General features: G+C 45.7%; 1 protein-coding gene across 2 annotated transcripts in view; it reads left to right on the top strand.

The window, feature by feature from the left end:
* Nucleotides 1–4,680: 4,680 nt before the first annotated feature.
* Nucleotides 4,681–17,668, top strand: part of TSPAN2 (tetraspanin 2) — a 42,861-nt gene continuing 29,873 nt past the window's right edge. For both annotated transcript variants that reach the window (XR_011073570.1, XM_068540566.1), the window contains exon 1: nt 4,681–4,806. Coding sequence is in view for 1 of the 2 variants with exons in the window: in XM_068540566.1 (XP_068396667.1) it covers nt 4,738–4,806 (69 nt within the window). In the remaining variant the exon portion in view is untranslated. The remainder of the gene's footprint in view (nt 4,807–17,668) is intronic.

The following is a 17,668-nucleotide window of genomic DNA, read 5'->3' as shown; positions in this document are numbered from 1 at the left end:
AAAAGTATTTGTCAAAAATCATCAAAGGGTATGCTTAAAATGTGAACATTTCATTCAGATAAATTTTATCTAAAAAAAGAAAGACTATAAGCAAATATTTGAACTCGTTACTGTTATTTATTCTGAAGAGTTTAGGGGTAAAATGTATTAATGTCTAAAATTTATCTGGAAATGCATAAAAAATAAGATAGGCTGACAAATGGACAGATGTAGAGGTAAGAAATGTAACTAAAGCAAAAAACATTTTTTTAAGTTCAAACGTTTTTATTAATTCAAACTATTTATTGTACTTCCAAAAAGCTATGATTTTCGCAATAAGGGCTACGTGAAGAAGGCTTTCTATATTATTTGATGTACGCAGACACTTGCTAAACGGAGTTGATAGTTGGTGTGAATTTTAAAATTTTAAATGCAGCTTATTTCTTAAAGTAGAATAATATCTGCAATAATACAAACTGAAGATTGAATCTGATAAAGCATAATATTAAATCTGATTTGTTATGAGTAAAAATGCTGGTATATTACATTTTTGGGTGTACTATGCTACTAAAATGCCTTAAGGGTAATTTGAGGATGCCGATGGAATTATATGACTTTTAATAAACTGGAAATAAGTTATGTATGGGTGTGCTTGACTGACATATGCCCTACCGACAGTATGTCACAAAAATAGAAATATACAAAAATGTTATACATCACTAGATATTGATTCTTGTAAATCATGATAAAATTTCTGATTGGAATTTTTTTTTATAACATCTTTATTGGAGTATAATTGCTTTACAATGGTGTGTTAGTTTCTGCTTTATAACAAAGTGAATTAGCTATAGTAGAATCTAGGTGGCGAGTATATGGTGTTCACTGCTCAATTCTTTTAACTTTTTTGTATGCCTGAAAATATTCATAATAAAATATTGGGGGAAATGTGCAAGGGAGAATATATTTTTTCATAATTCTTTTAGGGAACATGTGAGCAAAAGTTTGGAGACCACTGGTTTCTATTATCATTTGCTGATGAATCTTTAACAACTTACAGTCCAAACCTCTCTCCAGAATCCCAGTCATATTTCCATCTGTCTCCTGGACACATCATCTGGATTTCCCATCACATTTAAAACTCAACAGATCTAAACATGAACTGATTGTCTTCATATGTCAGTTAAAATATCATCAGCTACAAGTAACAGAATATAAGTGTCAAACAAAATGAGGGTTATTTTTCCTACATAACAAGAAACCTAGAGATAGGTGCCTGCTGGTGTTGGTTCAGCAGTTCAATGATATCCTGGCTGGCAGGTCTGCAATTCTCTTGGCCTTTCCTCATAGTCACAAAATGTTCTACAGCTCTAGGCATCATGCCTGAGTTCAAGACAGGAAAAATGGGAAGGAAGCAAAGCCAGTGACAATTGAACCTTTTTTTTTTTTTTTAATAAATTTATTTATTTATTTATTTATTATTTTTGGCTGCGTTGGGTCTTCGTTGCTGCGCGCGGGCTTTCTCTAGTTGCGGCGAGCAGGGGCCACCCTTCGTTGCAGTGCACGGGCTTCTCATTGCAGTGGCTTCTCTTGTTATGCAGCACGGGCTCTAGGTGCACGGACCTTAGTGGTTGTGGCGCATGGGCTCAGTAGTTGTGGCTCGCGGGTTCTAGAGCACAGGCTCAGTAGTTGTGGCACACAGGCTTAGTTGCCCTGCGGCATGTGGGATCTTCCTGGACCAGGGCTCAAACCTGTGTCCCCTGCATTGGCAGGCGGATTCTTAACCACTGCACCACCAGGGAAGTCCCACAACTGAACCATTTACCAAGACAATTTCGGGTTTTCCAAAAAACCTCCCAACAGACTTCCACATAAATCCCATTAATCAGAACTGTGTCCAACTACGGGAAGTCCCACAACTGAACCATTTACCAAGACAATTTCGGGTTTTCCAAAAAACCTCCCAACAGACTTCCACATAAATCCCATTAATCAGAACTGTGTCCGACTACCACCCCTACCTGCAAAGGATACCAGGAAGCAAGTACTTAACCTTCCTATCCTCTAAATTGGACATAGGATTGGGTGACAGGTGAGCCCACCTACAGTATCTGTAACATTCTCCCCAAAACCTGCTCCATCTTCTATAAGCTCTATCTCTGTTAATGGTTCCATGATCTGCCTAGTTACTCACCCAAGTAAGAAACCCAGGAGTCATCCTCTCCTCTCTTTCCCCTCCTATCCCTATATTCCAATCTGTCTTGATCTTTCATCAAGTTTTTGCATACCTCTCAGATCTGAGCCTCCTTCCTATACCCATTGCCACTGTCTCGGTTCAGGTTCTCATTTCTTACCTGAACTGCAATAGTAGTCTCTTAATCAGTCTCAAGCCTTAACTTCAAAGCATCCTCCATGCAGCCCCAAGTTGACTAAAAATAGAAATCTAACCATCTTACGCCCTGCTTTAGCTCCTGTCTCTGGCTTTGCACAACGTCTAGTTTAAAGGCTAACTTCCTTATTTCATTTAATGTAGTCTCCTACTTTCATATAATGACGTACTCTTGAACACGTGTTATCAGTTAGGATACCCTAGTCCTGTCAAGGGTCAGCTCCCCTAAGACACAGCTTTGTTGGAGGGTGGGTGGCTGGGGAAGTCTACCCTCAAAATCTATATCTGTTACGTTAGGCAGGCAGCCCCCTGTCTCTAGTGCATGTGTGCTAAAATTGTAGTGTGAAAGAATAATAGATTTATAATAGGGGTTCTGTTCCCAGAGGGTCGAGAATATATAGTCTCTAAATGTATTTTGTCTTAGAGACATAAAATTCAACAATATATTTAAAGTATCATGTCATTGTTGTTCATTTAGTTCAGAGATTTACTGAATGCTTACCACGTACTAGACACTCTTCTTTAGTTTAGTTCTTTTCTTTTTTGATAGATCAGAGAGGACAATAAGTGTTTGACTGAAACTAAAGATGTGCCTCTTTCTGCATTCCTAATGACTTCCATCTCTGCCTCTATTTCACTATTTGGGGCTTATGCTTATTACCAGAATCCACACGTTCATTTTTCTGTCTTCTCTTCATTTTCATAAGTAAAATTCATGAGATATTCAAACAAATGTCCAAAGACACAGATGGCAAAGACGGCAACATGGTAGTAACTGACTGGTAGAGTACAACACGGTGACAGCTAACCCTTATATTGTACTTACTTACTCTGTGCCAGACACTGTTCTAGGTACTTTACAAATATTAACTCATTAACCTTCACAACTCCACGACGTATGTACTAGTGTCTCCATGTTGCAGATGAGGAAACTGAGGCCCCAGGACAGTTTTGCACTCTTGTGAGCTGACTGAAAGCTGCGCCCTAGCACCATCCCCCTCACCTCCCTGTGCTCCACTTGGGCTGCTCCGCTTCTCACAGGCCCCCCAGGAGGCCCTGGCTTCTCCAGCCCTGTGCTTTGGCACGTGCAGCCCCGTCTGCTCTTCCCCTCTGCTCAGACTTATTTAGGACTCGCTCAGGCCCACTTTCCTCAGCAAAGTCTTCCTTGCCCAGTGCCAAGACGGCAGGCGGCGCTTACCAGAACCTTGCCCCACCTCCTCACCGTGCTATAATTTGCTTATAGATCTGTCTCTACCACCAGAGCCAGGGCAACAGGCCTGGCTGTCTCCTCATTGTCGAGTCCCTGGGGCTTGCTACTATTCCTGGCCTATAACGGGCACTTAAAGTTTCACTGAATTAATGCATAGGCTCCCTGGATTTTACACTTTCTTGTCGCCCCCGTACTGCCCGGCACCACGTGTTGCAGACACTTAGTCAATGGGAGTGGGAGCCTGGTTTCCCCACCAGACCCCTAACTTAATAAAACAAAGCGAAACAAAACCTTCCCCCCTTTCCTCCCATTTCCACATCACAATAATCCCCGAGGATTTCGATTCCTTTCCTAGCTCTCCCATCAGTCGAATACAGCAGGACCCGGGGTGTCTGACTCCCCTCCTCTGGCCAGGCCGAGCAGGATGGGTCGCAGCCTTCTGGGCGCAGGGAAGCCGCATCCCACGCCTTCTTCTCCCAGTTCTTGCCTATTAAGGTAAGAGTTGGCGTCGCGCGGAAGGGGCCGAGGGAGGGTCCCCTAGAAGCTGCTTCCGCGGCCTGTGCGCTCGCAAGGCGCTGGGGAGTCACAACCTGGGACCCGGTGCCCCGGGCCGGGTGTCCCGCGACGGGTACTGCCAGCTCCTGGGCGGCCTTGGGTCCTACTTATCTCTTCTACCCGAGGCCATCTTCCTAGTTTCCATAGCCACCAGGGCCGTGTCCTTATTCTCAACCATCACCGCAGGCCTCAAATGAGTCTCTGCACAGAGCGCTGATTAAATGGGTCTCGGGTCCCCAGTGGACGCTCCTTCCTCGCAGATGCTCCGATAACCACCGCGAGCGGGGTGCCTGCGGGGCGCGTCGCCCGGCCTGGGGAGGGAAGGAGGCGGCCTCTCGTTCCGGGGGTGAGCGGGATACCTGCTCCTTCTGGCCGCTCGACCCCCACCCAGCCGCGCTCCCACCCATCGCCAGCCTCTTGGCTCGGGGTCCTCCCCGGCCCTCTCTCACCCTGTGCCGGCTCCAGCCCCGCCGCCCCGCCCCCCCCCGCCCCCCGCAGGCCCCGCCCAAGGCCCCTCGCGCTCCGCCCCCTCCCCGCCGGCTCCCGGCGCTCCCGGAGCTCCGAGCCCGGGCCTGGGTACTCGGGATCCCGCCGCCGGGGCCGCAGCATGGGGCGCTTCGGCGGGGGCCTGCGGTGCATCAAGTACCTGCTGCTCGGCTTCAACCTGCTCTTCTGGGTGAGAGCCGGAGCGGAGAGGGCCGGGCAGGGGAGGGGGCCGGGCGGGGGCGCAGGGCAGGGGTCCCCGGGGAGCTGACCGCTGCGGCGTCCCAGCCGGGCTCCTGAAGGCAGGGTGTTCAGAAAGACGGAGGTAAGAAAAAGGCAGACAAAGCGGGCGGGGTGGGGAGGGAGGGAAAGATGGAGGGGGAGAGAACCGACAGAGAGAGAGATTGAGCAATGAGAAATGGTGAAAAGGGGGGAGACCCGTGCGGTTCTTCCCTTTGAGGAACCTCTCTGCCTCGGTTTTCATCTGGAGCCCGGTAACACCAGGTGCGGGGCCACCAGCTTCTCCGCGCACACACCCCCTTCTCGCTCTGTCTTTCCGCTGGAGCAGGGGCCCGCCAGGGCGCCGGGACTGCCAGAGGTGGTGCCCCATCCGGCGTGTGCAGAGACATCACCTGGCTGTGGCGGGCTTGTGTAGGAAATTGGGGGTAGCGGTGGAAGTGGTATTGCGGGGGTCAGCCTTTTTCTGGGCATTAGGGGAGGGTACCGCTGGATGGAAGGAGGCGGTGGTGCTCTTCTGTGAGGGAATGGGCGGAAGGGAGGGGCTTCCAAGGGGCAGCAGCACCTCCCCACAACCCCCAGCTCCAAGCCTTTGCTAAATCCTACTGCTCCCAGAGATGATCTCATTCAACTTTGCATTGAATGAACAACATTCCCAGGATTAGTGGTTCACTGGCTGATAGGGCCATGACCCTTGTCTCCTGTATTACTGGGACAAGATTAGGGCTAGACCATCCCTAGATCCCTGGATATTCTGTCTCAGGCCCTGAAGGACTGGGAGACAGGTCTGAAAATTGTCTTGTCTGCGCATTCCCTCTTGGGCTTCCTCAAGGGAATGTCAGTCACTATAACTGCTCAGACAGACCCTGAAGGAAAATACAGATCTTGCTTTGGGTGAGGAAGTTCTTAGAGCTGGGAGGGAGCAGCAGGGGGCTGGGTGCTTTAAAATAACTAGGATAGAGGAGGGTGCTGTTTGTCTTATCTGCTCTGGGGAGTTTGTTTTCCCGTGACTCCAACTAATTAATTATTGAAGGATGGTCTCTGCTTGTGTCTAACAACCCGTTAGCCCAGATGCCTGGGTGACTCCAGCAATTCCAAGCTCTCAGAGGTCAAGTTGCCATCCTCAGCATCCTGCAGCAGGGGAAGGTGTGAAGGAGGTACCCCATAGACAGCCCTGAATTTTAAAAATACACATGGCTTTTGTACGCTTGGGCATTTACATCCAGCATACTATCGGGAAGGGCATTTCTAAAGGCCCTTTATGTTGTGCTTTTTAATAGTCTGGCTTAATTTCAAAAGCTGTTAATTATAAATGTCGTGCTTTAGTGACACTCTTCACTCTCACTGCTTACAAATTCAAAAGAGGTTTTATCTAAGTCTGAGAAGGAATTCTTAGGCTGGGTACAGTGCTTATTTAGTGCCTGATGTTGTGCCAGCCTTTCCAGAGATAATAGGCAACATTTATTGAGCACTTTCAATGTGTCAGGGACAGTGCTATGCACATTGCATTCATTATTAACTTAATCCTCACAACAATCCTGATGTGCATACTATTATTATCCCCATTCTTACAAATAAGGAAAAACGGAGGCTCCAATAGGTCCACTTGCCCAAGGTCACACAGCTAATGAGTGGCAGAGGTGGGACTCAAACTCAGCCTTCATGCTCCTAAGCACAGTGGTACAGGTAGTTAACCAGTGGTTCTCAAAGTGTGAGTCCTGGGCCGGTAGCATCAGCACCTCCTGGGAACCTGTCAGAGATGCACATTCTCAGCCCCATCACAGGCCTGCTGAATCAGAAATTCTGGAGGAGGGACCCAGCAATCTATTTAAACGAGTCCAGGAAATGCTTATGCATGCTCAGGTTTGAGAACCACTCTGTTAAAGAATCAATGCACAAGAATTGTAAAAATAACTTATATATGTAAATATAAATAAATATATATAATTTATATTGACAAAAGTATATATATATATAATTTATAAATTAAAAATACTGTTCCCTAAGCTGCTAATCTGGTTGAGGAAATGACCAATGAATATAGAACAACAACAAACAAAAACGACAGCATATAATCAAGTGACAAATTTCACACCTCTGACTCTAAACACAGGAAGGAAGGGAAGTAGGAACAAAGCAATGTTAGAGTGCCTATCATGTATTAGCCACTGGGGTTAGGCAGGACCTTTTATATATCTGATCTAATTAAGGAGTTCACAGCAATAGTGAGGAGTTGGGACAGTTCTCCTGAAGAAGGGGATGTTTAAGCTGAAGCTCAAAGGACTGGTAGGATGGAGGTGGACAAGGGTGAGGGGGTGACACGCCACCCACCAGCAGAGGAACAGAGCAAGGGTGAGTGTGACCACCATCTGATCAGGCTCAAGTGCAGAGATCGCAAGCGGAGTGTGCTTGAGCAAGTTATTTTTACTTCTAGCCCTGTTTTCTTAGCTGAACAATTAAGGTAAAAGAGTTGTTGAGAGGATTCAAAGGAAATATGTAAAGTATCTGACTTCACCTTCCTGTGAGCCCAGTATGTAGTAAGTGCTCAAATTTTTTTAATTATTATTTTTATTATTAAGTGCCTGGCACATAGAAAGCATTTAATAAAAGTTAGCGCTCTTTCCCCAGAGTCCCTTAATATCGGGGAATAGTGTATATATTTGCCAAGTAACTTGCAGCTTGTCTTTGTTTTAGGATAACTACACACTGGCTTCTCAGCTTGTACTTGTGGATTTCCCCCACTAGAACTTAGAATACTCTGAGAGCAGGAATCTTTTTCTGTCTTGTTCATGGATATATCTCTAGCGCCTAATAGTACCCAGCTCATAGAAGGCATTCCATAAATAACTGTAGAAAGAATTGATGAATCTGCAGGTTAGAGAACTTGAGACAACTGGCCTTCCCGATTTGCAAAGGTAATCAATTGTCAACTTTATCTGGAGGACTGAGCCTGTCTCTTCCTGCTCATTCCCTGTCGATTTGTTCTTTGTACAGATTGGGCCCAGGAGGAGAATATGGGGCCTTCCTCACTCTCAGTTCCACGGGGAATGGGGACCAGGGACCAGCAACAGCCACAGACAGCTCTCCCATGTCTATAACTGTACAACCAAAGGGAAAGGGGCGACCTGAAACGGGCTTCTAATGATTTAGAGGAAAGCAGTTGTTTGGGATAAATTGTCTAGATATGTACCTTCACTGTAACTGAGGGAACCTGATTCCAGAAAAGCCCCACCCTAGTTTTTGAAGTTGATTTTTTCCTGGTTAGAGGGTTTGTGGGAAGTTTGGGGAAGGGGGAGAGGGCAGGGGACAGTTTTCCTGGAAGGACAGGCATTCGCCATGACTTCAAGCGTTCTATTTACACACTCTTAGATGCTTGCGTGCCTGCCCTTCTGAGGTCTGAGGTCCCCCTGGGTGACAGCACTTCCTTTCCTGTCAGGAACTCACCAGAAGGCGGCCGCAGAGGCGGGGTGGGGTATGTTTTGTGATCTGCAAATCGATTTGCGACCTCCTTCTGGCAGCTGGGTGAAGTTTCCCTAGGCTGTGCTCCTGGTTTTATAAACATTCAGCTAGAGCCTGCCAGAGCCAGCAGAGCTCTCCCCGGCCCAGAGCTGCTGACTGTGCTCACCATTGAATTTCAACAAAACAAAAGTAAAGCCTGGCCCCAAGCCCCACTAAATTAATTTCTGTTATCGTGGCTGATGTCTAACATGAAACCCCTCCCAGTATCTGTCATGTCTAAATTCGGACATTACAGTCAGATAGCACGGCATGGCCCCATGCCTTTCACTGCGATCACCTTTTTTTTTCCCCTCTGTTGCATAGTAATATAAATAAAACACCACAATCTACCAAGCCACATATGTTGGTTTAAAGAAAAAAAAAAAAAACCTGGGCTCTGTTTATTCCTTGGTTTGTTGTTGTGTACTCAGCGTTTTCCTATCATTGTGCTGTGTGAGCTGCTCAGGGTTGCCGACCAACAGGAAGCAGGACCGTTCATTGTTGAAAGTCAGATGCCATATATGGCTTGTTTGAAGTTGCTCTCCTTTCCTTCTCACTGTTATGAACGCAGCTCTGGAGTTTCACTTGGTGATGCCTAACAGGTGCTTTTAGGAAAGACCTTGTCTCGTGGGCTTACGAGATGTCTGACTTGTCTACTCCTCTTTCCCAAATTCATTTCAAACAGTAGCTTCAGAGCTACCACCTGTCAGAAAGACTGGTTTAAAAAAAATACCTGAAGAAAGTATTCTATGGGGTCTACCCAAAAGCTAGACCACCCCAGAAGGCAGATAGGAATTTCCTTGGCCTTGTCGTTGGATAGTCTCCATTTCTGATTTCTGTCAAGGTGGGGAGAGAGCAGCAGCCTCCTCTATTTTGGACAAGAGGGGCCCAGTGGTGCTGGGAGGGACAAGGACTCTATGATAGGAGCCAGCCTGCAGAAGCCAGAGCTATGGTTCCAGGAGTCTGGTAGACCTCGGCCAGGTCTAGGCAGCGTGGCAATTCATATCCACGAATTCAAAGCCTGGAAGGTGGATACTGGCATCTCACTTCCTGGGTTTATTCCTGGCCATAGTATTTACTGACCAGGGGTGCTTGGTTAGTAAGCTGTTTAACCTCTTTGAGCCTCCATTTTCTCATCTATGTAATGGACATAATCAAGTACCAACATCAATGTATGACCTTGGTGCAGATAAAAGAGTAAATATATGTAAAGTATTAAGTATGGTACATGAGATAGTAAATATTCAGTAACATAGATATTACTGGTAGTCATATTTAAACACTAGAAAACAAGTGGGAAAGTGGAATCTAGAATCCAAGAGATTCATAAAGGTAAAGAGAAGTAGGAAACAGGTGTCCTAAGTCCAACCAACCAAGCAAAGTGGCAAGAGTCTTGTAGCTTATCAAAGGCCTGAAGTCAAAAGGAGAGGTTCTTTCCTCTGCAATTAGTCATTTAGCAAATATGTGCTTACCACCAACTGTGTGCCCAGCACCCTACCAAATGCTGGGCATTCAGAAGTGGTTAAGACACAGTCCTTGATCTTGAGGCACTCAAAAGACCTTTGTTTGGTGCTCCTTTGTGCCTTTGAGTATAGTTTACTGTCTCTCTAATGTCTTTGCTCCTCGGGGCAGGGAGTGTGCTGTGCTGGTATCCTCCTTCTTCCATCTCTCAGCACCTAGAATAGCTTCAGCGGTCACTGGCAGAGCTCTGGCTAATAGACTCTAGTGCTGGAGCTGTTTGTTTGTTCCCCACCCTGCTTCTGTGCTACCAAGGGGAGGCCAGTGGGTAGAAATAGGAAAACCTTTGGTGATCAGTGCCTCTCAAACTTTAATGTGAATACAAATCACCTGGGAATCTTGTTCCAATATATATTCTGATTTGGTAGGTCTGCATTTCTAAGAAGCCCTGCTGGTCCAGGGAACACATTTTGAGAAGCACCGGTTTAGACATGGCCTTAAGGGGTCAAAGATCCACTGGTGGCTCTCATTTCTGAATGGGGCAGGGAGTGCCCTTCCTTTTGGCCTGCTCACCTGGCTTCCTTGTGTCAGTTCTCTTAATTCCATTTACCACTTTACTGTTATTCTTCTAAGAATTTTCTTTTACATTGAGACTTGTTGGTTTCTACAATCACCAGGAGGCCACCTGTCCATTGCCCATTATGCTTCACTGTGTTATTCCAGAATATGTAGTATCTTTGGGTCTGCAATCATGTGTGACAAAAGAGAACATAACTTCCATCCCCCACCTTAACACTGATAGTTAATATCACAACAGGGCTGTTCTCCTAAAGCAAGTGACACTATACTAACCATCATGTCATGCTTGCAAAGGAATTAAGGAGAAGGAATTGAGAAAGAGGCCCATAAGATGGGACGACCAGATGGGCTGAGAGCACATGATACAGACGAATAGGGGTTACCTTGGCTTGCTTTTTTCATCCTCTTTGGATTTAATTAGGGACAAAAATAACATTCATATGATGCTTTGGTTTAAAAATGCTCTTACATACATTATCCCATTTGATCATGAATCACAACAATCCCATGAAATAATGTAATCCCCGTTTTACAGATGTGAAAGCCGAAAGGCAGGCACAGTATGTCTGGGATCAAAGAGTTAGGGAGGAGCAAAGCCAAGATTCACACCCTGGTCTTCTGATTTTAAACCCTGTGTTCTTTTCATTGTACACATTTATGAGGGCACATGGAATATAAGGTATAATAAATGCTACTGGCTTAGAAAACGTGAAGTTTATGGCTGGGGAGATTATATCCAGTGTTGGATTGTCTTGATGCATTCCAGAAATGCAGGTGCAAAGAGGTGCATAACGCTCTGGCATGTGGGAGAAAGAAGAGAAAGGTTGTGAACACCCCTGATCAGTTTAAGGCAGAGGAAAAGCAAGATGGGAATTGAGAAAGGGTATGTATCAAGAGACAGTATTTAAAATTAATTTCAGTAGCAAAAACTTGAAGAAGAATATTAAGCATTATATAAATGGAAGATACGTGCTGGCTGCTTTCCCATGCACATTTTGTATATTAACTTCCTTAATCCTCACAATGACCTTCTGAAATAGCAGCTATTGTCACCCCTAGTTTATATATAAGGAAACAGAGGTGCAGAGAGTTTAAGAGCCTTTTCCGAGGCCTCAGAGCTGGCCAGTGGCAGAGCTGGGTTTCTGTGCGTGGCCCCAGAAACTGTCCTCTTAACCACTCCAAGTCGACAGACTGACAAGAAGAGAAGATTGAAGCTGTGATAAGCATGTGAATTCCAGACCTGCACTCTCCAATATGGCGGCTGTGCTACTAACCACATGTGGCTTTTCACATTTAAATTAATCTATATTAAAAGGCATTTAATATTCCGCTTCTAAGTTGCACTAGCCACATCTCAAATGCTCAGTGACCATGGGTGGCTAGTGGCTGCAGTATTAGACAGCACAGACAGAGAACATTTATATTTACATCACCGGAGAAAGTCCTTTTCGATAGCTCTAGCCTAAATATAGTTATTCTTTCTCTCATAAGTCATCTTTTCCTGTTTTTCTCTTATTGGGTCTTATAAAAACTAAAACTAAAGAGAGAGGGGGGGCTTCCCTGGTGGCGCAGTGGTTGAGAATCTGCCTGCCAATGCAGGGGACATGGGTTCGATCCCCGGTCTGGGAGGATCCCACATGCCACGGAGCAACTAGGCCCGTGAGCCACAACTACTGAGCCTGCACGTCTGGAGCCTGTGCTCCGCAACAAGAGAGGCCGCGATAGTGAGAGGCCTGCGCACCGCGATGAAGAGTAGCCCCCGCTTGCCACAACTGGAGAAAGCCCTCGCACAGAAACGAAGACCCAACACAGCTATAAATTAATTAATTAATTAAAGAGAGAGGGGGAACGAGTTTCTGGAAAGCGGAACCGACATACCTAGTATAGAGGTTTAGAAACTCAAGGGAATCCCAGCTGTCATGGCAAAAGTGTAGTGCTAAAATAAAAATCAGTAGAGGAAGGCAGCAGAGGACTAAGTCATTAGAATCATGGCCATGGTGTTTCCTATCTTGAGTAGGATTAAGTTTTCAGTTTGAATATAACATTAGTGAGTCTACCACCATAATAACAATAAGTGCTGGGCAATCACAGTTCTGAGTGGTTCTAAGTGTGTAAGGTGAACTCATTTAATCTCTTAGGGAGGCACCATTATTACCCCCACGTTGCAGCTGAGGAAGCTGAAGGTTAGTGAGGTTAAGGGACTTGGCCGAGATCACAGGACTAGTAAGTGGCAGAGCCTGATTCAAACCCGGGATGCCTAGAACCCCCGTTTTTATCTGCTACAACTCCTCGACAACGCAGCGTATACACCTGGATTGTTTTTGTTACTATCCTGTCCAAGAGCATCATTATTCAGTCTGAATACTCAGAAGAGGTAAAATTTTCTACAAGAGCAGTTGGGGAATGTTCCAAAGTGTGTGCCAAGCCCTGCCCTCCCCTTTGTAACGGTGACTGGGAAAGAGTCAGCTTATAAACTAGGGCAAGGGAATTAATTGGGCAGGGACAACAGAGCCCCCCAGTGGGGCAGGGGCAGGGCCTGGAAGCTGCTGCCACTCATCCAGGAAGCCCACGTGGTCTCCCCGTACCTGTCTAGTCCCCTGTAAGTGGCCCAGTGCTGCCTGCCTCCCTGACCCCAAATGATCTCTGGTCAAATTGCTGGTAAGAAAAATTCTCTCTAAAATACAAGACTTTCAGGATTCCATTCAAGCTAACTTTTTAATAAACACAGTGTTTTGAATTGTTCCAATCTAACCTGAGTTTTACCTGAAACATTTTTTTCTCCCATTGTCTGTCTGTAACAACTAAAACCGGGTGAAGATCGTTATTATTGATTGATATTCAAAAATCCTGTTTATCTGCTCAAGAGTAGTTCTCTCAAACTACCTTGAAAAATATTAGGCTGTAAAATAAATATTGTTTAATATTCCATCTTTGCTTATGTAAAAGCTCAGTATAGCTGAGATGTCATAGAAGTCAGGGTAGCCCTCAAAGGAGGGTTTACTCAGAGGGCAAGCCTGGGAGAAGAGCCAGCTGGATGCTGCAAGGGGGCAGTTCAGAGATCATAGAAAAGACCATTATTATCCTCCTGGAGCTCGTCCCCCAGGTCAGGTGAGATAGACACTGGCTTTAAATCACTTTGATAACTTGGTGGATTGGATTTTACTTTAGTTGTATTTGATCTTCATTTGATAAAGCTGTCTGCTCACTGGAATCATAGCCAGTAGTCTGTGGCATTTGTTTTACTGTATGAAGAAAACTATACAGCCATCATCTTTCTCCTAATTCTTACTGATCTCTCCTCTCCTTTTCCCTGTATTCCTTTAGAAAAAGGCATTGTGTACAACCACTGAATAAATACATACACTTTCCATATGTATATTTATCTGCTTTATCATTCAGAGCAAGCTTTTCATCCTGGCTCAGTGTCCTTCCCCTGAGCTTAGTATCCCCCCAGCACTTTTGTAGTATCCCCCCCCACCCCCCAGCAATGTCAATTGATCCACACAAGTTAACTATAACAACCTAAACAAACAGCAGAAGGTATAGTTAGGACAAATATGTAGCCCGATTATCTTTCTGGAGATGCGTAGAACACTCCTGCTCTATTGTGGTTTGAATTGCAGAACCCGTCCATTAGTGCAGAGAATTAAGCATTGATTTTTAAAATATATCCTTACCTGAAGGAAGTCTTTCAGGAATTTCTTAGCATGAGCTTGTTCTTATGAAATTGTTGTGAGGAAAATAATAGGGGAAATCAGAAACACTGGCATTTAACCAGTGCGTTTCCAGACTGACAGCCACGCATTTCCAACCTAGCAGCCATCTCATCATGTGCTGCCATAGTCCTGCCTCCCAATTCCACCTCACCTGGTCCTGATGTTGAGGCAAGGACAGCGAGCTTCCTCAGAGGTGGTTTCACCTGGATGTCATATGGCATTTGGCTCTTGTATTTCTTCTGACAAAATCCTTGATTTTGAGAAAGTGCCATCTCAATCCTTGCCTCGCTTTCACTGCATAATCGTATGAAAATCTTGGGAGCTGGCTTACCTCTTTGAGAAAATTAGTATCATCTTCTAGAGCAAATGTGCTTCCGACTTTTGCCTGCTAAAAGGATGAAACTCCCATTACCCTTATGGTATCATAATGTGATTTGCAATCAGATCAAGAATTGTGAGTGTTCATTACATGATTCCATCTAGTTTTGTTTTGTTTTTCTGTGGGAAAGTGTTTTGCTGAGTATATTCAACAGTGTATTCACACAGTGCCATCTGAGGTGTCTGCACAGTGTTTCCCAGGTGCAGATGAATTTGAAATCAGTACCTTGGGAAGTATTCCCTTGGAGGGCTGTGAAGGAGTTTGTTCACAATTGCTTCTATCAGCCTGTCTTAGGTCAAGTCGCCATAAAAAAAAAAAATACTATAGATTGGGTGGCTTAAACAACAGGAATTTATTTCTCACAGTTCTGGAGCCTGGAGATCAAGTTATCAGCTAATTCAGTTCCTGGTGAAAGCTTTCTTCCTGGCTTGCAGACAGCCGCCTTCTCCCCGTGTCCTACATGGCAGAAAGCACTCTCTGGTGTCTCTTATGAGGGAATCCCATCATGGGAACCCCACCCTCATGACCACATCTAATCCTAATCACTGCCCAAAGGCCCCACCTTGAAATGCCATCACATTGAGGGTTAGGGCTTCAACGCATGAATTGTGGCAGGGAACACAATTCAGTCAACAGCACAGCCTAAATTGTACCTTTGTGAAGGCCCTCCATTCATTCATTTAACAGATGTCTGTTGGGAGCTGTCTGTGCAAGGCAGAGGGGTAGGTGCTTGGGACACAGCAGTATAGACCCTGTCCCTGCCCTCACATAGCTCAGGACTTAATTTTTCTTTTTTAATTACAGGAATATTTAAACAGAAGTGGTTATATGAGACATGGAGGAAGACACATACCTAGGCTAGGGTAGGCTTCGCAGAGGAAGTGACATGAGAGCTGACAGCTGTGAGTGGGTGTGAGCCAGGTGGAGGGGGAGCAGAGGAGAACTTTGTAAGCTAAGGAAATAGCAAGAGCAGGGTCCCCAAGTGGGAGAAGGAACTGAAACTGTGCGGCTAGAGCCTCTGAGGATAACTAACTGGGTCTCCTATCTAGGGAAAAGCACGTGAGCTGCCTGAGAACATCCCTAAGTGATGCTTTTTACCCAGAAAGGGAGCTTTCTGGTGGGTTTAGTCATCAGATAGCAGAGTAGCATGTATTTGCTCTTTGTGATCAGGGTGGGCTACCTTCTGCTGGAGGCAAGGGTTGGGGTGGGCAGAGCTGAGGACCCAGGCCTGGGGAGTGATCTTCGCATTTTTGTATCTCAGCACTCACCTCCCTCCAATTTGGTGCCTTCCTAAGAACCACGTTTGTGATTCATGAAAAAAAAATTTTTTTAAGTAAAAGAATATGTCCTCAAGATAGAACATTTCATCAGCAGTCCCAGGAAAGTGGAAATAAATACAGCACAATAAAATTGAAATCCAATAACAAGCTTTGCTTCATGTTAAATGACTTGTTTCTGGCAGATAGGCATTACTTAAAGGAAACTTTTTGTTCATCCACTTTGCTTTAAAAGTTTTCCAGTTGGGTCTGTAGTCCCCTTTTCTGCTGCTTTAGTTTTAGAACACACACAGTCTTCTCCATGGACGTATGCTTACAGTTTGCAGCTTTGTCCTGCAGACTCTCTGGAATATGGTTAGCTGCTGAAATGACTTGTCCATGAAAATGCATAATGTCATTGTACCGGGTAATCCCCGATCTAATGTCATTGTCTGTTCCTTTCACTTCTATCTTCTTTTTCTATTTTACTTCTCTCTTCTTTATAAATAGTGTACACACTTTTGCCCTCAAAATCCTGTTGCATCACATTCTCTGAGTGTTTAAAGCACAATTGGTGCGCAGGAGAGAAATGGTGACGCAAAGAATGATGACATCTGGAGTCTTCTCAGGGGCTGCTTCCCTGACCTGCGTTGTTAGAGTCCCTCTTGGGCCACAGAGGCGGGATCAGTTTCTCCACTAGCCCCTGAGATCCTTTGGAGAAGGAACTGGATCTTCCTTATCTATGAATCCTTGCCTCCTGGCTCACGACAGATGCTCAACAAATGTTTATTAAATGATTAATATCAAAGCCCTACTCATGCTGTTGTATGAAAAAGTCCATCCCTGGAAAAACAGTATTTCTAATGGTAATTGTTCCAAAGGCATGGGGATTGGTACTAGTCGCGAATGCAGAGTAGCCCTCAGCAAAGTTCTTTGGTTGGTAGAGTGGATCCATCATGGTCCTCGCCGATCACCGCGTCCAGCCCCTAACATACCCTCTCTGGCCTTCAACCACTCAGGTCGTTACCTTTGGCTTCTCATCGTGTCTGGCATCAGGCAGCACTCGTCCCCATCAGAATGAGGGCTCCCACCTCCCCTCTCCTCAAGGCCCTGTCATGGACTTTCCACAATGGTAGCAAGCTTAGTACAAGCTGTGAGCCATGTGCCCTAACTCCTGTCTCAAGCCCCAGACTCTGACCTTCCCCAGATTCCTCTCTCTCCCCGGCACAGTGTTCCACGAAAGGAAGCGCAGCCCTTACCCGCACTGTTCCCTCTGCCTGGCGTTCACTCCTCCCTCCAGTCCCTCCCTGCTCCGACACTTCTAACTCATTCTTCAAGCTGTAAGTCAAAATGGAACATCTTCTGCTGCACACTGGTCATCACGCTTTGCTCTAATCCCTGGGCAGTGAAGCAGTTCCGCGGAGCACACTTCCTGCGTCCTGTGGCATTTATTAGTTTACGGGATTATCTTCCACGTCAGACTTTTCATGTCTTTTTCATCGTTGCTTCCCTAATGCTTAACGCGGTACCCAATCAGGACCATAGTTACCTCCTCCGTGAAAGGGAGGAAGGAAAGCAGATGAGGACGGGCAGGGGCACGAGAAGGAAAGCAACATGAAGGGGCAGCCTCTCCATCCTTATTTGTTCTCATGTTGGCTGCAGTGCTGAGGTGCAACCAGAGGTACAGTGTTGTATCTGAATGCAAAGGAGGGGCTGAGAATGGGGGTATGGGGTGGGGTTGGGGGGTTGGTCTAGTAGGGTTAAAATTTAGCACTGGAGGCTACTCAGTGAGACTTCTCTTCCCGGGTATGGGACGCACAGAGCAATGGGCCTTACTGACACCAGACTTGCTCACTTTGCCCCTGACTGGACTGGACTTGACTTGGTGTGAATTTTTTTCAAGCAGTTTCAGGTGTGTGATAGAGCAACCCA

The sequence above is a fragment of the Eschrichtius robustus genome, chromosome 3 (genome assembly GCF_028021215.1).
Source record: "Eschrichtius robustus isolate mEscRob2 chromosome 3, mEscRob2.pri, whole genome shotgun sequence".
Taxonomy (NCBI): domain Eukaryota; kingdom Metazoa; phylum Chordata; class Mammalia; order Artiodactyla; family Eschrichtiidae; genus Eschrichtius; species Eschrichtius robustus.
This window is presented reverse-complemented; position numbering and strand designations above follow the sequence as displayed.